At 41.7% G+C, this 27,914-nt stretch overlaps 1 protein-coding gene across 1 annotated transcript; it reads left to right on the top strand.

Moving 5' to 3' along the window:
- Window positions 1-17,706: 17,706 nt before the first annotated feature.
- On the top strand, window positions 17,707-18,855 carry CLEC14A (C-type lectin domain containing 14A; the record flags this gene model as incomplete). Its single annotated transcript, XM_026051855.1, has 1 exon — window positions 17,707-18,855. A coding segment is annotated over one exon (1,149 nt), but the record flags the coding sequence as incomplete, so codon positions are not given.
- Between the last annotated feature and the right edge of the window lie 9,059 nt (window positions 18,856-27,914).

The raw sequence follows: 27,914 nt of genomic DNA, 5'->3' as shown, positions 1-27,914 counted from the left end.
CCATCATTCAGTTATGACTAAATTAACTTCAGAATTATTGACCTATTTAGCAAAATGGTATCTACTTATTTTCCCATTAATCATAAATAAAGACCATTCTCGTCTTTTCATATATTTACCACTGCACTCCTGACAAGCATTTTTTCCACCCTTTTTTTTTCCCCCTCTTTGTAGGTAAGTTTGCTAGAGTAGGGGAAATCAAACTTAAGGAGAATCGTGACTAGCCCACTCATGACTGCGATGGCAAAACTGCTGCATCGTAATTCCATAGGGACACAAAGACAAGAGTCCTGTTATGTTTCAACAGCCGTTTAAAGGTGGTAACCTTAAAGACAGTGGCAGCTGCTGGTCCTAGGAGGCAGCCTCTGGTAAGTGCTGAGCAGCTGAGTGAAGGGCTGAGCAGCTTTGCTTGCCAGGAAAGTGAGCAGGAGAAGAAGGGCTCATGATGACATGGGCTTGGCTCCTGACTGTTGGCCATTTAAAACTTCTGGCCTCAACTGCTGATTCTAGAAAGGTCACTTGTTCTTGTAGCTTGTTTTAGGTGGGAAAAGAAGGCAGCTAGTGACTGTCAAGCTAATCTTGAGGAAATCTACTGACCTTCACTGTGAGCTGATGATCTTGGGCACTCTGAAGGGTCAAGCCCTCAGAGCGGAGGCAAACTTGGTGGTCCTCCATTGATTTATCACAAATCTATGCAGTGAAGATCAGCTAGCAATATAATAGACTGAGTTCAGAATGACAGATTGGAGCAGTTAAGCCATTTAAAGTTATGAGGCAATATGGAGTATTTATTGACCTGTGGCATGTTGTAGCTGCAATTAAAAGGCATCTGACAAAAATCTGTGGTAGGTAGGGACTAGTCTATAAGTGTGATTAATTTCAGTAACAAATTGGCTGAAGGTCTGTAAAGCCAAATTAATTCTCCTGTTACAATGCTATGGAGATACTTGGTTTTTAAGATTAAAAAGTTAAAGCTACACTTTTCTGTCTTTAACAGCTGACCAGTTCCTTGAATTAAAACTAGTGGAGAAAAAAAAAAAAAAAAACAATATGAAAGTTACTGAAGCCTATATTATTTGTGCTAAGTTTTTGTTATAGGCTGCCCTTGGAGCTTTCTTTACCTGATTTTAATTAAGGATATATCTGAGCTTGAAAGTAATACCTGAAACTGAGAAGAGATTTGAAAAAGCAACAATACTGGGAAGTCATTTGTATTCAGAACATGCAGCTGATGGGGGGATATTGCTAGATGGTACCCTCGATACCATAGCTTTTTTATTCATTACTGTACTATCCTAGTAGTTGAGCTCAGCTATTGTTATTATTTGTATTTCCAGACAAAGTAGTTTCTGGGTTTTAAATTAGGTATGTGTTTGAAGGTTTTACTGTTTTGTTCTTTGGTGCCTCCTTTTTTTTCCCCTCACTACTAGTGTGATTCTAATAATTTCAGGGGTAAAAACCCCAGAGAGGTTAGGTACCGGCTCTAGGCTTCACTGAGTTTAAATTATTATTATTCTAGTCCTGTAGAATGAGGATTCTCCTCTGCTGCTAACCAACAGAGGACAAAGTGGAAGCCTATTTTCAGTTCTTGATCATGAAGAAGTCCCTTTACCCAAGAGTGTACCCCAAAGCTATTTTGCACATCACATCACTTAGCTGGGGTTTGGGCTGTTTACCCAAGATTTCAATTATTTCTTGTAGGAAGAGTGGATGGAAAGGGATTACTTTGTTTCTCATCTTGTTTTTGTGATAGCTTGTGGTAAAACTGGTGGAGATCATAGAATCATAGAATCATAGAATGCCGAAGGTTGGAAGGGACCTCAGAGGTCATCGAGTCCAACCCCCCTGCTCACGCAGGGTCACCTAGAGCACGTGGCACAGGGCTGCATCCAAGATGAGGATGTGCTGAGCCTTGCAGAGTGTTCTGAACATACATCCCCCTCATTAATTTTTCCTAAGATTCTTGTGTAGTCTAATCACAGAACAAGTGGGCAACTGTTGAAAACATCTAGTTGTTCTTAAGTGGAATATGTGCTATAACTAATGATTGCTTTTCTAAATATTCCTGGGGTTATTAGTATAACAAAGGAATTTTAAGCAGTTACTTCAAAACAGTCTTAGCAGATTGCATCTGCTGAATCTAAAATAAAGTCTTTTTAAAGTTGCTTTTGCTGCAGCATGAATATTTAAAATAATGTTAACTCTGATTTTTTTTTGTACAAAGAGGGGCAGTTTTCTCATACCCTCTTTCTCTGAATCTCTGTCAAATGCACAAGTGTTAACAAGCCCTCTGCAAACAAGAATTAGTGCCTGCAGTCACACAGGTTTTATTAATTACCATAAATGGAAATGAAGTGCCATATACTACATGAGCTCCGTCAAAACCTTTTGGAGATGCACACTTGGAAAGTTTCAGATCCAGTTCTGATCTCACTCTGATTTTAACATTGATTATGGCCATGAAGAGCTTTGCCGTGCTTTAAAGTACAACTGAGCCCCTTATGCTTATATCACTTGAGGCATTTGGTCTGAGAGATTCACTGCAGAGACATGGGCTGATCCTGCCTCCACCACAGCTGTTGCCACGAGAGCCCTTCAGTGCGTGAGCCTGAGCCCTCAGCCAGGGAAGAGGAGGCTGGGATGGTAAAATATTGAAATATTCATTTCAAGCAGGCTTTGGAAAAGAAATCTTGTCTCTCTCAGCAGCCTAATTTCAAGAGAATGTTAAGGGTTGTGACCACCCCTATTCCCCTGTGGAAGGAAAAGCCCTTCTCCTCCCTCCCCATCCAGAGYTATGTGAGGCAGCTCCAAAAATTGGTTGGGTCTAAGATACCACCAAGTCCAGTATTGTATATGGAGTAACACAGAGCTGTATGTGAATCTCTGCTCCTTCAAGGTATGGGCAATTCCAGCATSCAGTTGGAGTCATAATTTATTGAAAAGTGAGAGCACCCCTTGCCTCCCAAGATCATGCCCCTAGACAACAGTGTGTTTCTCATTCACCAAAAAGACCTCATCCATGACTATGATATTGAAGAAGCAGGGAGAATTATTCAGTGGCAGCAGGGGAAAAAATAATAAATAACCTACATGTCAGCCTTGGCAGGGAATCTGTAAACAGCACACTGAGCTCATCACACACAGCCCAGGCACAGCCCAGAAGCCAAGGGAGGATGCTAATAGAGAGAAAAGGAGAAGAAATGTTGCATCTGTTTGAAAATGGGACCCCACAATTGCTGTGAATATTTAACTCCTGGTAGCTGCATAAAGCCAGTGGGATCCTGCTCTACTTAGAGAAACGAGAGGCTGAAGTGTAAGCGATGGTTGGGGTCCAGCTTTTGAAAAGGAAAATATTAAAGTCTACAGTGGTCACATCCTTTCCTCTGATTCCTGAATTTTATAGTATTGAATTAGAGGGAAAAAAAAAAAAAAAAAAAAAAAAAGGTAATAAAACAACAAGCTGGGAAGAAGGGGTCTCTTCTTCCTCACCTGCTCACTCAAGACTGATGTAGAATTGGGTATGCAGAACTGATTGCATTGATATACTGTTATACTCCATGGCACATCTAAATATTATTTTTTTATCACTGAAGGTAAGTATATGGTCTGAAGTTTGTTGACTCTCTTTGCTTAATCCCCATCCCCGACTCCCTGCAGCTCACGTTAGAACTGGAGGGTGTCCAGCMCTGCACCCAGAGCTCTTCAGCCTCACCTCTGGGTTACTCAGAGGAAGGACCCCGCGTGGCTGCTCTTTCCCCAGAGCGTGGGACCACTTCATTCTTTGGGAGAAGTCCAACCTTGGCCGAAGTCCAACCAGAAGCACTGACAGTTTTAGGCCAAAAATGGGGAATGACAAAGCACAGGAGAGCAGTCTGGGWTTGTCTCTGATCTGACCAGACCGTCTCAAACATTTCTGTGAGTTTAGATCACGCAAAACAGTTTTAAAACTTTTTTTAGAGCAACAKTATGTGCAAAAGCTGAAACTTCTGTTGAGTTTTCTTTAAACCTCTCAAACTGTATTTTTCATGTCTGATCTCTCAAAGTGACTGAATTGGTACTTCTGAAATTTTGCATTTAAACTTTTTTTTCTAAGCTTCTCAAGTATGAAAAGAAAGACACAGTTATCTGTAGAGTAATGCGGATCTTTATCCCCTAGCTATATCAGCAGAGCATGATGAATTGGTGTTTAACAAAATTCCCTAATGCTACAGGCAGTGACACAATTAAATCTAAGTCTTGCCTTTACTTCTCCTTTTACTGTACAGTAATAAACTTAGAAAAGCTATAACTTATTTTATCCTGGATTCTTAGGGGATAGTTCCTCACTGAAGTATGACTGCACGTAAAATTTGATGCTCCGAATGGCTTCTTGGACAGTCCAGAAGTTGAAGTGAAAAGTAAACTCTCTAGTTCTGWATGAAATAGGACATTATTCTTGAAGACATTAACGTTCCTTATATTGGTGTGAGGTATCTTCAGTAGCCTTGATATTTCTTAATTTAATTATTTCTTAATTTAAAGGTCTTTTTAGTTGTTCCTTTGAAACGTTCCTCACTGACTGCTCTTGGAAACAATATTGACTTAGAGGATCTACTTGGCTGAGTCACTGTGGCAGTTTCTGTGCCCTCCTGCTTTACTATTTTCTTTTTTAAAAGAGGAATTGTGGGATTGGGAGTGATATGTATTCAGTTAAGTGTGACGTATCTGTCCCTATAATAATTTGTATAAATATTTACCCAYTTGTAAATATTTACCCATTTGTAAATATTTATACAGCTTTTTCTTTATGGTTAAATGCTATGTTTGTCTCCAAAGAAAATAATGCTCCTAAGCAATTTGATTTTGAAGGGTATGAAACTTATGAAGGGTAAGAAATATTTATCTGACAAGATTTTACAATTTACAAAGTTATAATCATAGCTAAAATGAAATGAAAATATTATTAAGTTGATACAGAGCAAAAAAAAAAAGGCTGTATGTGTAATAATAAAATCATTTGTTGTATTAGCTAACAATATGGAATAAAACAATTCCTGCAAAAATCAAAGGCATAAATCTTCATTTATCTATCAGCTGTAAAAACAAACAAAAAAACCCACAGCATTACCAAAGCAGTACTAAACAATATATTTTAGTTTCTTATCTACTAAGTTTGTGGCAATGAGTTATTTGCCATCGTTACTTTTCACTTTATATGGGTTCTGTTTGGGGCAATATTTAGATAAACTGTTTAAGTGACAGTAACAGCATTTCAGGATTTAAATCCGGTCCTTGACCACTAATATTTGTGTGTTTATAGATCCTTTAGACAGAAACCTGTCCTAATTATTAGATATGTCGTTACCTACAAGTTGCTCTCTGCTGGTGTTTTAGCTACAACTATATATCTTGCATTTCACTAATATCTATATATTTAGTCCATCTGGCCACTGAGGATTAAAACTAGTTAAATTCACTAAAGCCAGTGTAATGTTTCTGAAATGAAAAAGGTGTTTAGTTATGCCAGGTAGTTGTCTATTCTGCTGGGATCCTACATATTTCATCTGAAAGCCCCCAGGAATACATTAAACAACATGACAGTCATTTTGTCACTYATCCTACCCTGAGGGAGAAATTGAATATTCAATGAAGTGCTTTGTTCCYTTTAAAAAATAAATACATACTGCTTTGTGTTCATTGATTTTATTGTTATACAGCACTACCTTTTTCAAKCTGACATGAAGGTTTTGGAATTCAGTGCTACTTTTTAAAGTTTGGAAATAGTAATTAGAAATTAGAAGAAAACCTGCTTCTTTTTCAGCTCCTACAGGTTATGTGAAGGTGGTCTTCCTGTCTTTGGGAACTCCTTGTAGGGAACTGTAGGATTTGGCTGTAGAACTTGAGATATTTCACAAGACAGTTTACTTTAAAAGGCAGGAAAATAAAAATACAAAGAAATTCTAGGAAGTCTAGATTTTTTATGTTCATGAGTTAGGATTGCTTTTTAACAGAAACTGTCTCCTGCTTATAAGGAAAATATGGAAGAATTTTAAATTGTCTGTATTTCATGTACTCTGAGTTGTTGACTTATCTAGATCAGTTGTTGACTAGATATGAATTTTTAATAGAYTTTTACCATCTGTTGGAATTTGTCRATTTTCAAGAGGATGCTGGGGAAGAGGCAGTTTCTAAAGAAACTCTTTAACATACTAGATGCTTTAATCTTTTCTGTCTTCTTTCACTCCCATCACATTCTGTTCCTTTACCTGCTCTGATGTTAATCAGAATGACTGGGTCATCTTCTTTTATAAGCTTGCTAGCTTAATTCCTTTTCAAGGTCATCTGTGAATTGACTTTAGTAACCAATTATAAATTGGATGGCATTTTAATATTCAAYCCTTTTCCTAAGCTTTAATCTAGAAGTGCTGAGAGACAAGAAGAAACCCAAAGGAGTTTTCGTTTTGGGAGGCAAGCTGACGAATTCCATTACCCAGTATCTTTATAATTTCTCCTGCCTGGACACCCTTATCTTTCCCACTGACTTCAAAGTGAATTGAGAGAGATTCAGAAACAGGTTTTATTCTTTTAGCTAATATAACTGTATGTGATCTCTGGAGACACCTGCCAATATTTGCAGTTGAGGCACTTAAGTCAGACATACGAAGTTCCGTGATATCATTAATGGGTCTCTATTATTGCAACAAAAGCAGATCTCTATCTCTCTCCCTTTCTCCTTCTCTCTCCTTCACTTTGTCTCTTTCTGTCTATCCATACATCTATCTATTTAATGTTGCCTTTTGAAATTTAACATTAAAAAAGAAATATCTGCCTTGATTGCATTTTTAAAAGACTTTGAAAAAGTTTATGAAATTGCTTTTGGGTCATCACACAGTAGTAAGCTATTTTAACTGTTTGATCAGAGATTATGTGATTTTTAAAATAATATTTACTTTCTGCAGAATCTTGTATCCAAAGGGCACTGCTTTAAAAAAGACCTGACAAAAAGGTCTTCAGTTGTACTGGGCTTCTCCAAAGGTTTAACCGTAGGCATATCCTCCCTTTACTATTTACCTGCTCAACTAAAGTAAAGAGTTAAAGCAAACAGACAGAGATATTGAAAGACACCTAAAAAAAAAGCATTTTTAGTTAATAGAGAATAGATATTGATGAAATAAAATGTATTTTGCTTTTTTTTCTGTATGACTCCTCAGTATTCTTTAGGCTGCATTCAGAAGCAACTAAGGATCACAGAATACTTGCCTTTTTAAAGGTTTAAAGATTTTATTACAAAATTTCMCCAACTTAGTGAGTTATTTGATCTCTGCCAACACCATGAGGAAAGATACTCTACAGTATCGTTTAAAATGAAATGACAAATGGAATGAAAAATGGAGAACATGGTTGAGATATAATTGGTTCTTAAAGGAGGATGCTGAGGTCTGAGCATTAGGATATGACTAACAATTTCAGACTGTGCTAAGCCAAGGGGAGATAAGCCAAAGCATTCAGGGTGCCATAAGAATATTTCACCTGGCCTACAAACCCAGCCAAGCACCTTGGATGTAAAAATCGGCTACTCTGCCTCAGTATTTTGGGGAAAGAGGAGTTCAGATCAGGACAGGCTTAAATTATAATTTTGATATAAAACTATGTAAACTTGGGACTGCGATGGAAGTAGGTTTTTGTTCTAAGCCACAAGCAGGAGGTGACAGCTGTTTTCATGTGAACTGCAGAGAGCAGAACGAAGAGTTTATGCGATGGACGTTTGTTCTTGCTCCATTTCTGAGTGTTGATTTCACTGGGATTTAGCGCTGCCAAAAGCTGATCCATATAAAGTGAAGATAATATATTCAACCCTTGCTTGGGTCCTTTTATATTCTTTCGAATGTGTATGGCAGGCATATAGTGCTGGAAAAATAACTGCTTGCTTTTTCTGCAGAACTTAKACATCACAGGCAGCAACAGCAGGAACTGCCTCACAGCTGCTGAGGCTTTAGCTATTCTCAAGAAATGACTGCAAGAATGAGAACTAATCCAGACTTTTCCTCTAGGCATGACCATGACACCGAGACTGCTAAACTTCTTAAAAATGATGCTACTGGGGCAGTGGAGCAAAGGATTGTCAGACCCTATCATCATATCTCCACCAGTTTCTTTCCATACAGCTAGCTTAAGCTTGTAATCTGCATATATGCATAATGTGAAGATAATGWTAAAATTCCCTGTTGTAGAACCTTTTTAAATATTTTTGTCATAAGAACAAAAGTTAGGCTTGGTGTAAGGCATGTAGAAATGCTGATGTCCCAGTAATTTCCATAACCTATTTCTCTGTCATTGGATAATAGGTGTTTTCACCTCTACTGTGGGTAGAAACAGAGAATGTCGAATTAAAATAGATCTTTTTAAATACATTGCTCTAAAATAGAAATGGTATTTTCTCCTCTTAAAGGTAAGTAATTCTGAGATCTACATCTCAATGTTCTTTCCAGGAACCATTAATTTATACTTTCTGAAGTGCTTTTGGTGATGTTCTGAATTGGGTGCCTTTCTGAATTCAGTGGTAAAATTCCCACTGCTTTAAATGTAGCAATTTGTTCTCAGTCTACACATATTTATGCAGTTCTTCTTACTCACACACACTTGGATAAATTGCTTTAGTTCAGCATTCAAACTGATATTATGTTAACATGATCCCTACTCACTCAGTTTCTTAGCCCACTCAGTCYTGCTTTTTAGGCACTGACAGTTGTGGTTTTAAACAGTAAAATTTACCTATGGGGAGACCCCATGCACTCAGGCAGGGGATTTATTGTTGTATAACCACCAGTGCTAAAACATATTCTGGACCATCAAGTCCACCCTAGAAACTGCAGCACTGTGGTGAGAAGTGGGAGATGATTCTGAAATATTTCCTTTAGTTTCCATCCAGTTTTCAAAATGAAGCCATTTTACCTATGCCTCCTCACTCTTTGAAATTACTTTCTGTCAGTACAGGGTCATTTGAGTTAATTAAATGTTAATTTCAAGGATTTTTGTACATTGCATGATACTGTCTTGGCCACAGGACAGAGCTCCCCATGTCCAGAGTGAGCCACAGCCTCCAATGGTGTCAGCTGTCCAGCKAGGCCTCCCTGGCCCATAGAGTAATGTGGGCTCTTCCCGGGAACATGAGGGTGAATTGCACTGCAAAATAACATTTTGGTACTGTCTAGTATGCTAAAGAAGCCATAAATCTGTGGAAACTTGTACTGTTCACTGAGTGAGCCCTAAAATATACCATATAAGCACCAAGAGGCTTTGATACTCAGTTATTTTCCTGCTCCATCAGTGTCCTAGCATGAATGAGGAACACAAGCTTGAGTTGTATTCAGGAGGTCATTTGTCAAACACAGAGAAATAAATTAGGSAGAACATTAATGGTGGCAAATATAGAGGAACAGTAAAAGCATTTCACTTCCTTTGGGAATGAGGAGAGCAAAGATCTGGGGCTCTCTGGTCCAGTTGCCATAAATCCAGCATATCAGCAATGAATTGCCTTTCGAGTTGGCACTGCCTATATACATGCAATTAATAGGTGTGACTGTACAAGCTTAAATTTGAAGTCTACAGCTGAAAGGCTCTATAAAGCCTCCTTTTTGAGGAAGGATGTTTCATGTAACATTTGCTTGACCTAGAAATAAGTAATTTAAATTATTAAAAGATTCCTTAATCCTGTTTCACCGCTTATTTTCCTGAGAGAGACTGAAAATTCAGTAGCTGTTACAGACTTTTCCTGTGATTATGGTTTACTCCCATCACATAAAAAAAAATAGAAAAAAAAATATTGTGCATGTTGTATGACCTTTATAATTAAACTGGATAGCTAATCTTTCCAGTGTCAGAAGGACGTGGCAGTTTGTCTCTGTAGTGACTAATACAGCCTGGCAGGGTGGATTCATAGTTGGAAGCTTTATCTCTTCTGTCTCCTTGTCTGCCTCCCGCCAAACATTTCTGGCTTAATCACAAAATACCAGCCAAGCCCCCTTCCTATTTCCTATGGCAATGTTACCAATTGTGTCACGGTTACTTCAGCATCTTTATTAAAATGTAACATTGAGATTTTAACTATGATTAAGTATATTCATTCCTTTAAATTTTATTACATTGAAATACAAAGCCTTTGGGATTTACATGGAGAAGTAATTTCCTTTCTTCCTCCACCCCCCTTTTTGAATATTTAAGCTGTAAAGACTGAAAAAACCTTTTTCATACACTGAGACAAAGTACAGGTAAGACTAAAACCAATATACTTAAAAGTGGATGATTCTCACTGGCTTTACAGCAGCAAATATTGCCATCCTGAAATGGCAAGAAACTTAACATTGAATGTTTCAGCAAAAGCGCTGTTTCTCTAAATATTTTTGTAAGAGCTCTTTTGCAAAGCTACTGAAAGAGGAAAGATAGGCCTCACCCTGGTATGTACATCAAAGGAGTAGCTGATGTCAAATGCAGCATTCCTTATGGTATTTGACATTGGAGACATCCTTAAGCCCTTTCTGTTAGGGAAGAAGGAAGTGGGAGAGGTTTGTTTGTTCAAATCCCCACTGATACACTTCAAGTGATTTAGAAAACTCATATTGAGTCATATTCTCTCTCTCTCTCTAAAAAAGAAAAAGAAAAAAAAGAACTGAAAATTGCTCAATAATCACTACACACACTTCGTTAATTTAAGTGATTATGTTTAAATCAGTTGTGGCGTAGGGGTATGAAACAMAGCCCAATGCTTCAGGAGAAGATCAGCCTTAGATGGGTTGCATATTAGTCTGTTCTGGCAACATTTTTTTTTTACAAGAAATATTCACTGCAACAGAAGAGATCAGAGAATAAGAATAATAGGAWTGGCTGGGCCTGCCAGCTGAGCCTCTGCATTGCAGGTGAGAGCAGGTGAGCCAGGTCTCCTAGAAGCTTCTCCTGGAGAAGGAATCTGCTTGTAAGATGCAGGTAGACCCCCTGTTCCCTGCAGCGCCTCTGAGGCCACAGAGCCGCATAGAAAATTGTAACACATATGAGAACGCTGCTAAGCCAAAAATATTTTAGATAATTATATGCTATTTATACACGACACACAGAAACCATTGTTCTTTGGTTGTTTATATCTTATTCCCCTTGGCATCTGCTAATATATTCCTGGCCAGTTTTCTATCTTTTACTGACCCATACTAGACTTTCTTCTAGATCTGTGCATGGGGAAGGGGAAGGGTTTCCCTCCATCTCTTTTTTTCTTTTTTCTTTTTTTTTCTCAGTTCAGATCAGTATCAGCAGGGATGGGTCAAAGACTTTCAGCCGTCATTCTTTTATTAATGTTCAATTGTCTCTAACCTCTTACTGATCTTTTCTATTCAACTAATACAAAACCAAGACCCTTTGAACCCAAATGCCAAGGAGTCCAACTGGATTCTGCTGCAGTGCATAGCTAAAGCCATGGCATGTGACTAAAGTAATGGCTTTGTCTTGCCAGGAAAGTGCTGCTAGAGGTGAATGACCCACCCAGGGAGCTTGGGCTGCCTGTAGAGGTCATTGCTGCCTCAAATAAATTCCTGCAGGTTCTAGCCTGTTCCCTCTCATTAGGCTATATCGGATGAACACTGAGGAATAAATTACTGTGACTCTTGCACTGTGAAATTAAACAAAATATATGGTGGCTGCAGTACTGTCACTCCTTTGATGGAAAATGTGTGCACAGTAACAGTCTTCAAGGGCAGCTTGTGTCTGGCATCACTCTAAATTAAGTCAGGCTGCTTTTTATTCGCACAACTATTATTTGTAGCTTATTTAAAATATGATGGGATAGATTTTTTTTTTTAAGTTATATAACTGTTATGGTCTTATTTTATAATATGGATAGATTGCCTGCTTTTCTCAAGGATACTTATAATATAAGGGGACAAATTATCACAGATGTTCGGATATGGGCAAAAGAGGCCGGATATGCATTTTGCATACACAAGGCCGAATGGACTGTGGTGGAATTAGCTCCATGGTCAGGTGGGAATCCATTCACACAGCTCTGCTAGAGACACAGAATGTTTACACGTTGTCTGTAACCCTGAGATTTCAATATCGGCTATGCAAAGATTGTATCTTTACAGATGCTTTTATTACACAATTTAATGTGAATAATAATACAAGGAAACCAGAGCCTTAGAAACAATCATAATACAAAAATAGCATTGTGATAGTCATAATAGCATAAAACTTACTTGTGGATGAAAAGAGAACAACTCTGCCATGTGAATGCACAAGTGCCAACACATTGCCAGTGTAAGTCTCTTCTAAAATGAGTTTACTCTATAGAGATTAGTTTTATTCTTCAAGGAAACAGATGGTCTTCAATGCCATCAGCACTGACAGACCTTAACTTTTAAGATTTTGTTTGAAAAAGAAAAAAACCCAACACCTTAATGTCATAACAGAGACCTTTATTTCATTTAAATTATGCAAGATTGTCAGTACTGCTGGGACTTTAACCTCAGTATGAAAGAAATGCAAGTACAACATGCTTACCACTTAGCCATTGCAATGGCAATGGCCATAAACCATTTTTAGTAAGTACTTCTTTAGTAAAGTGTGATTTTAATTTTCCTGTCTTAACTAGACAAGGACTAACAGCTCTGTTCTGCAAAGCAAGATGGAAAAGCATGCCATACAGCAAGGCCCTCTGMAATCTTTTTTTTCCCTTCTATAGCACATAAAGAATTTCATTTAATGAAGAGCATTTAAAATAATAGACGCTTTGGAGATGAAAGTGCTTCAAGAAAGGAGATTGTTAATAAAGGGAAGGGGGAAAAGAAGCATTGGTAAAGTAAGGAAAATCCTTTTTGAGTGGCCATTCTTACAAAAAAACAGCAATAGATATTGCCAAAAAAGGCATGTTTACCTCCCATAACCTCCAAGAAAACAATAATTTCACTAGATTCGGAATATTTTTCCTTCCTTTTAGAAGGAAATATTTTTCCTTCCTTTTTTCATTCTGAACTGACTGCTCATGTAGACAAACATCTGCTGCCTCCCCATCTCACAGCTGTTCTCTCTTGAATTTATTCTCACTGGTCTGTATTTCTTGCCCTTTCTCAACCAAATACTTCAAGACACTCTCTTAAAGGGTCAGTCTGGGCAAAATGCCAGGAAGTGAAATCACTGCTTTGCCACTAGCTTTCCTGCTATTTAACTTTATTTCCCTAGGAAATTTTGCCTCATGTCAAATAATCTGCCAGTTCATTGTGTAATTGCATTTCTATAGGAAGTTAGTAAAAATTGGGAGTTTCTCACTTTAAATGAAAATTCATTAATTTACCAAATTAATTCTGTGTAGGTCAAAACACTTGGGGTTTGAGGATTTCAAAACATATGATATAATGTAGGTAAAATGCAATTAATCTCTCATGTGGTAGTTTTTTTCTTAGATTAGGAGGACAGTAGAACCACACACATTTTCCGAGCCCTTTGAAATCTGTGGCTTAGCTTCAGATAAAATCCCAGTGGAGTAGAAAGGAAATGGGACATATGAGGTGTCAGATTCATTCCCATAATAATGCTTTTTGAGTATGGCTTTTGAGCCACAAAGTAATTTTAAGTATGTGAACTCCTATCAGCATTCAGTGCATCCTACAGCTGCCTGTAGGAGTATGTTCAAAATCAAAGAACTTTATATATTCTTTACATTGTAACTAGAGGCTAGGGGTAATGCATGTACAGTGTGTAAAAACTACACTAGCATCTCTTTGTGCATGGAGTCTCTTGAACATAACAGGTCAGGATTAGTTCTATTTTATACCCATGTCATAAATCCAAAAGATAACTCACTCTGTTCGTAAGAGCAGCCAAGTATTATGCCTTAGTTTATAAAATTCCTGTAGCTCTATGATAATGTCATTGGAATTAGGTATTACAGTAGGCAGGAACTTGCAGGACCCTGACTGGGTTATCTTTTCCAAACTGTGTAAGTGAACCTTGTTATCTGTGGAGTCCTTTTGAGAAATGAATAATTAACTTCTTGGGATTAAGCAAGCAATAGGACAGAAACTCTCCTTTTCTTTTCTTTTTCTGTTTCCTGTGAACTGCTAAAAACATAAAAAGCCCCTRGCCTTTTTATTGCTTGTTGTAAGTTGTTTGATCATTTGAATGCAGTTAAATTTGGGAGAAATTCCAGCACACTCAATAAATGAGGCRGTTCTCACTGACTTAAAGAGGTACCAAGAGGGTCTGATTTTTACCTAAATGTGTGAGGAAACACATTTCTATGCTTCAGGACAACTTACATTTAGTTATTTGATTGCCCTATTATTTGATAAACCACTTTTTAAATGCAGATATCCATCTCATGTGGTGCTTAGGGAAGACAGGATGACTTAACCCATCACTTTTGGGGCAAGATCTCAAACAGCTGCAGTTCTCACTGAATTGTTGAATTGTCTGAATTGCTATCCAGCTCACCTAAGAGCACTTGAGGAAGAGGACCTGTTTTGGCCTTACTGGCAATAACCTCCACAGAATGATTAGAGAGGAAGGGAAGAGGCTGTGGCTGCCGGGCGCTGCTCCCAGGTTGGCAGCAGGACAGGTGACAGTGACAGCTCCAAACCAGACAATTTCCTGTATCCCCTTTGGGAACAAGAAGCATCACCAGCCAGTTCAGGCACCTTATTAATTCCCTAAGCATTGCAGTGTTATGCAATCATTTTATTTTATTGCCTGCATAGCCGGGCAGATCTCTTTTATTGCACTATCCATCTCTTCTGCCTCTGCAAAGCAAAATATAGCTACTAGTAAGAGCAGGTTGCTGGATCTCTCTGCGAGCTTTCTTCTAATGAAAATATATCCCCTTAAGCCCTACCACTTGTGAGGCATGTGCTTGCATATGACCAACAAATTTCCTCGTTAAGCACAAAAAAAAAAAACTTTTAATTTACTACATAAAAATGTAAGGAAGTATCCACTCTAAAAAAGTACTTCTCTCATTATTCATTAGTCAAAACATTATTACAATATAGACATAGCCATGTAATAAAATAAAAATCAGTAGGCCCTCTCTGCCAGTTTAAGAAAGTCACAATTTTCCAAAGGCTGAGATCTGATGTGCAGAGCTCTAAGGACGCTTGATCCAAAACAGAGGCAATAGCTGAAGTGATAAGGTTTTTAGCATTGCACAAAACAGYTAAAAAWGCTGAAGTGATAAGGTTTTTAGCATTGCACAGAATCATGACTTATACATCGATTAGCCACATTCACATAATGTCTTCCTTACATAAAAWGTTTAATGCATCCCAGTGTGACTGATAACAGCAGCATTTCTGTCTGAGTAGCTAATCCTCTCATTCAAGAAAGGAATTCTTCAGGAAAATACCCATGAAGACACTTGATGAAATAGATTTTTTTTAAATCATTTATTTAGTTAAAATGGAACATTCAAAAACAGAGCTAGAGCTGTTTTCTGGAGAGCTAGTAGATCAGTTATTTTCTAAATGATTCTACTCTGCAGGACTCTTGGGGGCAACAATAGGGAAAAATGCAGGTCTACAGGCAGATCAGGCAGACACRAGTCACCATCTCTGATTTTCTGCTGGTTAAAGTCTTCAGCTTTGTCACTTACGTGTTTTCATATTTCTATTTGTTGTTAAGTTCCTCTTAGGAGCCCGGGGCACTGGTGGCTAACCTGTCATTTCTAAATTGCTGGTTCAAATATAGCCCAGGAAATTAAAGTCATGGCCTGTGTGAAATGAGTTGCTAGCACCAGTCAAATACGTGGTGGATAGGCCATCGCAGATGGCTCCAATCATGTGCTTGCTGACAGTCAAAAAGAGAAGCCAGGGGGCAAATGTCTTCAGAGGCCAAGTTGCATTCCCCTCCCTAGAGACAGGGCTTTAAGAATAGATGTGAAGCACTGAATGGAGCTGTTTTGTTGCTTCTATTTGTTCTCTTTATGCAGGCTTGTTTSTACCTACCTGCAATAAATTCATCCTGTTCTGAATGAGGAAACAAGATGAAGCTGTAGCACAACAGGTTCATTGGTGGTGAAGCCCTGGTGAAGTCAGCGTAGTCTGACAAGGAGACAGCAGTAGAACTGTGCATCCCCCGTGTAACTGCCTCTCTACACTCCCAATCTATCAACAATATTTGGGGGGAAACAGCTCAAGAAACCAACTTGACAGGGCAAGAGCACTGCCTTTAGGTATGATCAAAAAACATCAAAGGACTAAAGGAACAGTTGATTTTGTTTAGGTTCACTTAAGGCTAGACCCAAAGGAAAATCAGGTATCCCATAACACAGCTTCCAGATGCAAACTGGAACAGCATCTGGTCATACAGATGATAGATGCCAACTGTTCTGCATCTTTCCAGCTGGGAGAACAAGTAGAGACAGGAAGGGATGCTCTGTGCTCATCCACACAAGCCCATCATTTGGCACTTCTCTCTCTGTCCTGGGGACTGTGAGCTCTACCGGCAGCAGAGCCCATTGATGGGTGCTGCAGCACTGCAGGCTGTGGCTGCTGTGGCTCTATAATGAAGTAAATCTATACACCTTGATTTCTAGAGGGAATGTCTCATTTCTTCTAGAATTAAATCAACTGATTTTTTGCTTTATTACAAAATTTGAACCAACAAAGCCTACTAATCTAATATAACAGTTCAGATACTTTGTGCAAGAGTCTGAGTCTACTTGGAGYCTGGATCCAAGACTGCAGAACTTACTCCCTCAGGAAACAGCTGCTACTGGTGGATTTTTTTAATTCCACATAGATGTTCTCCTTTTTTTTTTTTTTTTTTTTTTTTTTTCTTTGCTTTTTCTGGGTATCCACACATAGCAATTTGCAGAACATCAGATATATGAAACTCCAGTCCTGGCGATGGATCCCTCCAAAGTGAGCTGGGAAATGAAATGTGTGCAGGCTTACACTGCATAAAAAGCTTCGGAGAAAGTCCCAGGTGTGTGCTGTACCYGAGCACACATCCCAGATAGCAGCAGAGATACCAGCTCCTACGGCAAGGAGTATAAAAATGAGGCATTGATGAAGTGTCTACAAAGAAACAGTGGCAGGAGATCAACTAAACTAATTTAAAAGCAATCTACCAAAAACTAGTACAGATCCCCATGTAAGATGCATTTAAACCAGTTTACTTGAAACCAGCAAGCCAAACSGATTCTATGAAGCATTTAGCTGGCTTAGCTACTGGGAACAGAAGGGTTGCATTATTCAGCCTGATGGAAAACTTGTTTTCTGTAAGAAAAATGTTCTTAAACCAGGCCCACATCCTGCTGTGTGTGCCAAGGTGAGGAGACGGGAGCAGTGTGTGGGGCACCGGGCATCTCCTTGACGGCACCGGTGCCCGCAGTTGCCATCTCCACCGCTGCGGCTCCGAGTGCCCGGCCACCTCCTCGCCCTTCGGATTCACGGCCAAAAACTGGGATTTCCCACCCGCCTCTTCCGAAGCTCTGGGGCCGGGGCCRGGCCGGCGCTTCCTGCGCTGCTGGTCACCTCACGCCAACAAATGAGAGCGGTCGGGGCCGCGCCGGGGGCTCCGTGACGGGGCTCCCGACWCGTTTCCTCGGGCCGGGCTGGGCCGGGGGAGGGCTCGGCACTGAGCAGCGCCCGGGCAGCCCCGCGCCCGGGCACCATGAGCCGCGCGGGGCCGCGCTGCCTCCTCCCGCTGCTGCTGCTGCTGCTGCCGGCGGCCGCGGGCGCCTCGGCGGAGCCCCCGGAGTCCGGCGGCAGCGCGGGCGGCTGCCTGGGCACCGGCGCCTGCTTTAGCGCCCACCGGGCCAACGACTCGTACGCCGGGGCGCGCGTCGCCTGCGCCCGTCGGCGCGGAGCGCTCGCCTGGCTGGACGGCGAGGCCGAGCTGCGGCTCGTGGCGGCGCTGCTGGCGGCCGTGGCCGGCGGGCCCGGCGCCTCGCTCTTCTGGCTCGGCCTCAGGCGCAACGCCTCGGCCTGCACGGACGCGGCCGCGCCGCTGCGCGGCTTCTCGTGGGAGGCGGGCGGCGCCGCGGCCCCGCGCCACGTCCCGGCCGCGCTGGGCCGCTGGGCCAAGGAGCCGGCGCGCTCGTGCCTCACGGCGCGCTGCGCGGGGCTGCTGCTGGCGCCCGGCGCCGCCTGGGGCTGGAAGGAGCGGCCGTGCCAGCGGCAGAGCCAAGGCTACGTCTGTAAGTACCAGTACGAGGGCGCCTGCGCTGCCCTGCGCCCCGTCGGCGCCCTCGGCCTCGACTATCGCCTGCCCTTCGGCGAGCGCAGCGCCGAGCCCGGGCCCAGCCCGCCGGGCACCGTGCTGGCCGTGGCGTGTCCCGGCGCGCGGGACGCCGTGCACCTCACGTGCGAGGCGAAGSGCGGCGGCGCCTTCGTCTGGAGGGGCGCGCAGGAGCCCGTGTGCCCCTGTCCCTTCGGCTACGTGCGCCCCGAGAGCGGCCGCTGCGCCGACGCCGCCGAGTGCCGCGACGCCGACGGCGCCTTCGCCTGCGTGTGCGCCCCGGACGGGCGGGACGGCGGCCCCTGCGCGGCCCCCACCGCCTCCCCAGTCCCCACCTCGGCCCCCGCCGCCTCCCGAGCTGCCCCCTCGAGCCCCGCCGCCGCGGGCGGCCGCCTCTCCGCCTCGACAGCCGTTGGCTCCGCGGGGTCGCCCGCCGAGGAGAAGACGGCGCCTCCGCCCGCGCCCCCCTCCTCCTCCAACTACGTCTTCATCCTGGTGACGGTCGCCGTGGTGGTGCTCGTGATCCTCGTCATGACCGTCCTGGGGGTCTTCAGGCTCTGCTTCAACCACAAGGGCGCGGGCCGCGGGCACAAGGAGCCGCCGGCGGGCGAGAGCGARGCGGCCTCCGCGGAGCAGCGCGGGGCCGCGGGCGGCGACTAGCGCGGCCGGGGGGGCGGCCCCGGCCCGAGGAGGAGGAAGAGGCGTCGAGGGGTCTCTGCRGAGCGAGACTTGCCCCGGGGGCAGCGCCTCTGAGAGGCGTCAAGGCGGAGAGTGTCCGACACGGGGGGTTGTGGCGGGACACTCGTGTGCGCCGCCGCCGGGCAGGGATTTCGGGTGTTTGCTTCGTCGGGATAGCCTGGAAAGCAGCTATCCAGGTGCTGACAGAAGATACCAATGAAGACGAGTGCTGCCCTTCACAAGTAGTGGTTGCCCGCGGCCCGGCACCCCTGGGTGCTGCCCCCTGTGAATGGCACTGCTTTGGGGGTCGTACTTGAAAGGACAAGTGGAACATTTTGGCCACAYGTGCCTTGCAACTTAAAGCGATTCCTTGCCCGAGTGGCTCTCAGCAGCTCTCATTTTCTTCGTAATTGCTGGACCATTTGGAGACATGAATTGCTGTATTTTTGGAAGGAACTGTGACCCCTCTTKCAGATTAACATTCTTATAAACAAAGAGCATTTCTGTACTTAGAAGGTCATTAAATTGCTAAGGGAGTGAGAGGTTAATGGAGAGTCAGTTTTATACTACACAAAAGAATAAAGGATGATACAAAAAACCCTAAATCACTGCTCAGTTTGTTACCTCACACRTTTTATTTAATAATAGTAGAACAACAACATTTTTTGTTTGAAGTTTTCCTCCCAAGCTACGTTCGTGCCAAACGCAGTTTCTATGTGCAAGGGTCTGAATAGTCAGACAAGGTGCTGTCAAACTTTCCACACTGTGAGAAAGGTTTATGTGGAAACAAACATCCCACACAAATCCCCCTCCCTTCAGTGAGATGTTTTGGTTGGTAGGTAGTTCCTTAGGAGCAAGGAAAGGATGAATCACCATTTGTGCCCCTTCCTAAATGGGCTGAGCTCTTCCTCTGTCGTTTGCCCTTGGAATTCCCATAAATCAACTTTCATCCTCACCAAACAACTTGCTTTCCTTGCAGTGCCGAGTGCCGATGTTCACTTATTACTAGTATGGTGTTGATTTTTGATTAAAATGATAATGCCAAATATTGATTTAAGGTTTTCTGAATGCAGTGAGAGACTTTAGGGGAGCAGGGAGAGAAGTATTTCTTCCTTAAAGAGAACTTCAAGTTCTGAAATTTTTCTTTGTCTTTTCAACAGTGCTTTTTTTGTTGTTTTTCTCTCTTTAGAGCTGACCTTTTAACTACTTTCATTTTATCACTTCTTTTTTGAGTTTGGAGAATTCAGTTTAAAACAACTGATAACAGAATATTATTAGCTGTTTTTCTTGCAGGTGTGGACCTGGAGATTAAGGTGACATAAACAGCTGCTAAGGATAAAGTTTGACATAAGATTGGAGGGGTTGTTTTTGTTTTCTTCTCTCTGCCTAATCGTTATAGGCTGTTGGCATCTGGGAAACAGTCTTTTTTTTTTTTAAGGGGATCACAGACTTTTGAGCCATCAGGCTGTCTGTAGCCATAAAGACAATTTTATTATGACAGAAATTCAATCTAGCTAGGGTCAGAATGCTAGTCATTACAAAGCTGTCCCATATTTTGCAAACTCTTCTAATCTGTTTATCCAGCAGCTATTATAAGCACTTCCCAGCTTCAGCAATAAGTTTGATTCTACATTCAGTTGAGCAGATTTGCAAAATGCCTAAGTCATAGTGCCTCTAGTGATCATCAATGCCTGCTGTCTCCCTGTCACCAGCACTGAAAGTAATTTGCTCTATGGGGCAGTGCATGTGGGACTTCTGTTTGCTCCATCCTTTTACAGTGGACCATACAAGCAAATAGCAGCTGTACAAAAGTAAGGGGAATGAGAGCCTAAGTTACCATTTATATTTTTTTGTTTATTTATTTCTCACATGTCAGGTAGTGGACCTCTTGATGGGATTGTACAACTGTTCAAGTGTATTTTCTAAGCTGTAGAAATATTGAATATTTCAGGAGTCTTACAAACCCACAAATAAGTTCTGAGCTAAGTGTCCATAACTAACTACCTCTGAACTGCGTTTTTTTATATTTTCTTTGGGGGCGGGGGGAAGCTCACAGGATTTGACTGTGCAGTTACTTAAAAAGTGTGAGTTCGTGCCTTCATAGCCATTCACCTGTCTGGTCCTACTGTTTTCATTTCACTCTTTGCACTGGCTTCCCGTGAAACCACAAATTGATTTCAGAGTTCTTTTTCTTGCACTATAGATTCAGGATTAAGTGGCAGAACCTCCGCTGAGACACTTTCCTAAGCAGTGATTTACAAATGGTCATTTTCTAAATAGTCATGCAAGAATTCTGTTATGTTTTCCCTGGTTTATAAATTGACTTAGTTGAAACCAGAGCATTTTGCATCTAAGGAGGGGATTGTCTCACCAGATGTAGACATCTCTAACTGAGCTCATCTAGACTCTTCTACTCATCTAGACTTCGTGACAGTGTGTGGTAGAAAATAAGTAATTTGCAGGTAGCAATTAGTCTCATTTTAGAGTAGATACTCAAAGCAGGGYGAATGAATTGTACCCAGTGAGTGTTGACAGCAAGCTGGCTTGAGTTTAAATGCCTGGAAAGCAGACATCTAAAATTAAAACAGAGAAGTTCAAGTCTAATTGCAAGTTGGTTTTGTAAAAGGAGCTGTATATTGTGCCTCTTCAAGTGATGGCTAAATGGCTATAATTTTAACATAGCTTCTATTGTTTTTACTACTGAAGATTCCTGTTTGTCTGATGGGTTTCTTCACCTTCCTTTAACAGCCTGTCTTCCCCAGAAAATAAAGTCAGTAGCATTTGGATTTAACTGGAAATTGAATGGGTTTGAAATGTATGAGCTCTAGTTCAGACAAAAGATTGAATGGTGTGGGAGAAAGAATAAATAATTGTTGATTTTCACTTTCTATTTAAATTGCAATTTTCTTAAATAGTAAAACCAATAGATAACAGAATTGCAGCATGAACCATTGGACCACCACCATATCATGATGGTAAGTGAATTGCTTCCCTCAGTGCAGGATTTGCTGTGTACATCTGTGGGAGAAGAGTAAGGACACAATGAGGGTACTTAGGCAGAACAAAGGTTGGCATCATGAAAGCAGTGGATAAGGAAATTGGGTGCAACTTTCTTTTAATTCTCATGCAACACCGCATGTAAAATGCACAAATCTAAATATTTTTCCAAAATATGGAAAGGAAGGAGACAAATCTTCACCTCTTCCCTCATGTTACATATGTGGCATTTGTTTGCTTTTAAAGAAACTATTACATCTGAAGTGTCCTGGAAAAAAACTTTGTTTCATTTATACTAAAAGCATATGAATCACGTTGTATCTGTGAGTTTTATAATGGCTATATCTCCATGGAAAATTTTAAATATTGTAGTGTATTTCATTCTCTTATGGGTCATATTAGCTGACCTTTTGAAACTATAAATTTCCTGGGATACTACCTAGGATTGTAGGGCTTGGCTCTGGAGTAGGGAATTCAATACAGTAATGCTAATGAAATAGCAGACAACAGTCTATGAGTTCACATTACATTGGTGAATTTTGCAAAGAATAAGAATGTCCAAACCCTTCATCTAGTACAGTGGTCCAAGAAATATGTCTTGTTGCCAAAAAATCTGATTTTTATTCCCTTAATTCCTCCAGTGACAGTCTGACTGGTAGGCACACCATTGTATGTTACATTCATGAACATATGATGAATTTTTTAATGGTTTATATTCATCATATAATCAGAAATCAAATTTTAATTTCCCAGAAATTGTTTTATAATGACTTATACTGCTGAGACTTTGCTTAAGTGTGTTATGGGATTAAAATGAAGTCTAAAAGTAGCCAGGGCAATTCAAAATACTTGAGAGAACTTTTCACCTTTTTTTCCATTTTTAAAATGAAGTATAGCTGAACGAGGACAAAAATAGAATTGATTCTGTGCTTCCCCCAGGAAGCAGAATTCTCTACCATTTAATCAATTTCTTCATGTTTTCAGACTGCCCCGTATTTGCTCACCTACTGAGCGGGGCCCTGATGCTGCTGCCTGCGGCTGAGCTCCTGGCCTCTCTGCTTTTTGCAGCCCCTTAGCGCCAGCCTTGCTCAGCCTTGCACATAGGGCACATTGCGGCACAGCTCCCCCCCTTGGTGTCCTACACAATTTTATGGTTGTTTAGGTCTAGACTTGCAGTGAAAACTCTGTCATCAACACTGTAAACTGAGCCAATACAATCCAATTCCAGTAAGCATTACGATGATCCACAATCCCACATCATAAGACTCGTCATCCTACGTACCCCACAGATAAGCGATGAATATTGGCCGTTTTATCTCAGCTGTTGTAGTTAGGAAGCTCAGGAACCCACCAAGGGGCCCTGCAGTGTAACCTATGTATTCCACACTGTAAGAGTTTGTACCAAAAAGATTGCTTTTAGACAAGCAGAGAGTAGAATTGACTATCTGTCCATTAATATTGCTTTGAAGGTGACACGACCCATCACAGCGATGATGAGCATATAATGAGAAATGCATTCGGTCTGATTGGAGATGAAAAACCTACGTTTTTCAGTAGGTCATGCCATCTTGCTGGCTCTGCTTCATGACTGGTAACTCTTTTGTCAAAAGAGATTTTAAATTTTTRGTGGAATCGTGTTGGGATGGTGGGAGAGAGGCATAGATGGCTTTTATTGAAAAGCATCTTTCTTGTAAAGATTGTGCTTGTTTTGTAGCAGGGTATGGTGAAATACTTTGAAATGATTCCTGCTTCCCCTGTTTTATTTTTCTTTCTTCCCATGTTCTACTTGACTGTTTCTTTCTACAAAATATAATATCTAAAGGCATTGTTCTCAAAGAAAAATTTAATTAGTAAATTACTCTTCCTGTGGCTTAGCCTACAGTTATTGGTGCAACAAGGCTCTGTGTTGAAGAAGATGGAAATGCTGAATACGTAATGCAGTAGAAATATTTTATTCTCCTCTAGAGATTATGAATCACATTCTTGTCTGTGGAGCCCTGGAGTCAGTTAAGGCTTCTAGGGGCTGAAATCACAGCATCTAGAATACTGGGCTGATTTTTGGAGGCTTATTTCTTGTGGGTTTTGTTTGTTTGTTTGTTTGTTTTGTGTGTGTGTGTGTTTTTCTTGGATTTTTGGCAAGATTTTAAGACACTAATTTCCATACTGCTGTTCTAGAAACATCAAAGAAAAGTTAAATCATTTCAGAAAGATTTAGTTTAGTATCTATAATTAGGATGCTGGGTTTTGGAGACTGGTTATTACATAATGCTATAGGGACAAATGGTCACAGTGGTAATACAATGTGCAACCAAACATTTGAAGTGCAGACTTTGAGTTTTTCAAAACTAATCAGAAACCCTTTTGTTCTGTTCTGATGCCTCGTAAAAGTGACACTTTGGAAATATAGCCTCATATTCAGACACCCGAGTGTCCTGTTCTGTGAAGAAGTCATATGTGTTCTTTTAGCATAGGCTATATGAAGAACCCCAAACTGTGTGGCTTTTTCTGTGCAGTGAGGAGTGTCTCAGAAGGTGGAGGATGCACGTGACCATCGCTCCTTTCATCCCTCCTGCCTCTGCAACCAGCTGCTTGGCTGCGCRTTGCACTTCGCCACAGGGTAATGAGATGTGTCTTGCCTGATGCAGTGCTCCATCTAATCCTGCTTCCTGGGAAGTCTGCCCAGAGAGAACAGTAATGTCCCCCCTTCAAGTGGGAAAATGCTGCAGAGGTGTTTGATGCAGGTGCCAGGCAAATCTGTGTGCAGACCGTTCTCTTTTTGTGTGCACCGTGGGAAATGATGCAGTCCATTGCCTCCATACTATCAGGAGCGATCACGCTGCTGTATATGGCTTTTGGGCTGAACAAAGAATAATAAAAGTTGTGTGGAAGTCAGTGGCACGGGCCAATCCCCAATTATGCTGCTTTTTAGATATTAAGCGTATGGGAAATATATAGCAGCACACCATTGATTATAGCTATAATCTAATAATAGTGATCCCTTTTCTAGATTAATTATGCTATAGCTCTATAAAGATACAAAATTCCATGGAGAAATGTCACTGTATTTCTCTTTTTTTTTTTTGTGGAAAATTAACTATTAAGCCAAATCCTTTTTATATTTTATAATATGTATATGGTTCCATATATTTTATAAGAAATATGAACAAATTTTAATTGCTCCTTGCATGTATTGATAAGAGCTCCATTTGTTGTGTGGTACACTACACATTTTTTTTGAGGAAGACCCTTTTTTTTTTTTTTTTTTTCTGAGAGTTATCTCCTGCTATTTAGAATAATAACGTGGAACAAACTGACCTTTCATTCCACAGCAATTTAGGAATGATTTGTGGCTTCTGATCAACCCTCCCACTGCCAAAGTCGAGCTAAGCTCCAGGTGACAAATAGCAGCGAGAACGGTTAGCAATGTAGATTTTGTTTCACGATGAAGCTGCGCTGAGCGTTTTGGGCAGGAATCGCCCTGCTGCTGGTGGCTGCTGGTGGCTGAGGAGCTGTGCAGGGAGGAACGGCTGCCACCTACTGTGTCACCAAGCGCCTCTGTGCAGCATCCCTGCCACCCGCCCAGGGCCGCGCTTGGGGGACTGAAGCTAGAGCAAATATGCTGGTGGGTGTGCAGGCATTTGCAGCAACAACAAAAAGTATCGCATTTTTTCATCGAAGCTGAGTGGTAGGTATAAGTTGCTCCTTCTTCACTCTTGCTTCCAAGTGCATAATATTAGAAGTAGCTAACTGTAAAAAGTAGACTGACTGTTTAAACTAAGGATACATTACAATCCGCCTGGGGAAAAAAAAGAAGTGTGAGACTGATACCATTTTGAAGAGATCGTGAGGGAGATTTTAAGTGAAGCTCTACAAATAGCACCAGGTGGTATTTGATTGTTTTGACCAATGTTTGGTTTCTGTGAAAAGTTAATTAAGATTATATATTATATATATATATTTTCCCCATATATGCATGTAAAWCATTACCAAAAGTATTTTTCATCTATTAATGAGGGCAAATGGAAAGTGAAAGAAAAGAAGCCATACAATTGTTAAAGCTTTTCACAAAATATTTTAATAAGGATGTAACAGCTTCCACATCAGCAATTTTTAATCTAAAAGGGACTGACTCATGGTCCACTGAAGTGAATGAGAATCTTTACTCTCATTGYAATGGACTTTGAATCAGGCCACTGTGAAATGCTAAATTTATACATTCATTTAATGGTATCTAAATTTTGGTGAAAGAAATGTACAAAGTAGCCCCCCCTGCTTTTTGTTGCTAAGAAAAGTTAAATGGTACAATTTAACAAGAATCCATGGTAAGTCAACCACCCCAAATGCTACATGCTTTGATAATCAGGGTAGATTATCACAGAGGCCACTGCTTGGCCTTCCTGAGCACTGTAGCTACGAGCAGACACTGCTACGGTGTGTTGCTACCAGAGATCTTTCTCAAGCACTTGTTTCAGATTGCCAGGAGTTATAATTAATATAATCACAGTATTGTGCTAGAGAAGTGATTTGTCACAGCTCCTGAGACACCCACCACTGTGTGACACTGCTAATAGATGTGGTGGGGAACAAAAAGCATAGCTGCTTCTGTCACCACAGCCCGTACCAACCCTTACCTCTGGGATAAGGGGGAATAGGAACAGGAGAGTTTGTTTGAACAACTGCCATTTAGCAAGTAAGACAGCTTCATTTTTCTGTAAGAAAAGTGTTGTGTCATAAGTGGAAGAGGAAAAATTCAGGAGAGAAAATTTTTGTGAGGGGAGACAATATAGATAAAAGATTTAGAAAAAGTTATAGTTTTTTTTTTTTCTCTGAAAAGGAACCTTCTTGAGCATCATCCATTTTAAATGCACTCTTGCAAGTAACTACCACAGACAGAAGAACACAGTATTAATTCAGAGAAACACGTTCACAACACAGTGACAAGAATCAAAAAAAAAAAAAAAAAAAAAAAAAAAGACATTTGGCACACGCTAAAAACAACAATTCTCAGAAATGAAACATATTATGAAGCTCTAGACCAGTATATTACATTGGCAATATATGAAACCCCTTTCAGTTATTAGTGCAACAGAAGAAATTGGAGCTGGGAAATAGCTATTACCAAACAGCTACTTTAGGTATGTTTCTGTCAAGTATTTCTTTTAAAGCCTGATGGAGATTTCGAAGCTAATCCCCCTTTTTCTGTTTAGGCTAGCGAACTTTCATGGCCACCCGGGTTATTCAAAGCTCTGTGTCAGCTCCCTTCGGTGCTGTCTCACACAGGGCAACAGCTTCACAGCCTGGTRCTCCCTTTCTGCTTTATTATTTGCACACTTTTATTGTATGTACGGACACATTCAAACATTTCCAGCTCAGCTCTGCACCCCTCGCCCCCAGCTCAGTCCTCAGCTCCCTGCGCATCCCGGCTCCGCTCGGAACCGCGTTGCTTTTGCAAAGCCCTTTCCTGCCCTGCTTGCCGAGCGCCGGGCAGGGACTGCTCCCCAGCGAGGGGAAGGCTGGCTGTGAAGGAGAAGGCAGCTCTGTGAATTCGCTGCTCCTTTTCTAGGGGGGCTTTTCCTCCCTTTTTTTCCAGTGGGGAGGTGGAGAAGGCTGCTTGCTGCTTTCCGAGGGGAAAAGGTGGGACTTGGAGGGGACTTTTCCCAGTGTTTCTACTCTCTGAAAGGAAGCGTGTGCCCACGGATGCCAAGCAGGGCATCTTCAGAACGGGGAGGCTGAGACAGGCAGGTCCAGCTCCAGGCTGCCTCCTCAGCGGCCGAGGTGAGGGRCAGGGCCATGGGAAAGTCATACAAAAGCGAGCGGAAAGTCACTGTGGGGCGCGCACAACCTCCGGTCAGCCATGGTGGGGGGCAGCAGGGCCTGGCCGAGCTGTGGGGTGCAGCAGTCACTTTACTGGGGCGCTATCAAAGCATCAGCACACGCGCTGCCCTCAGGGGAGGTGGCAGGGGGCACGGGGCAGCACACCCAGGGCACGGGGCTTTCTTCTTCGCTGCTCACGCCAAATGCTGCCTCTGAAATCCCCTCCCTCC

The sequence above is a fragment of the Nothoprocta perdicaria genome, unplaced genomic scaffold (genome assembly GCF_003342845.1).
Source record: "Nothoprocta perdicaria isolate Ctin4 unplaced genomic scaffold, notPer1 scaffold_8, whole genome shotgun sequence".
In the NCBI taxonomy this organism is placed as follows: Eukaryota; Metazoa; Chordata; class Aves; order Tinamiformes; family Tinamidae; genus Nothoprocta; species Nothoprocta perdicaria.
This window is presented reverse-complemented; position numbering and strand designations above follow the sequence as displayed.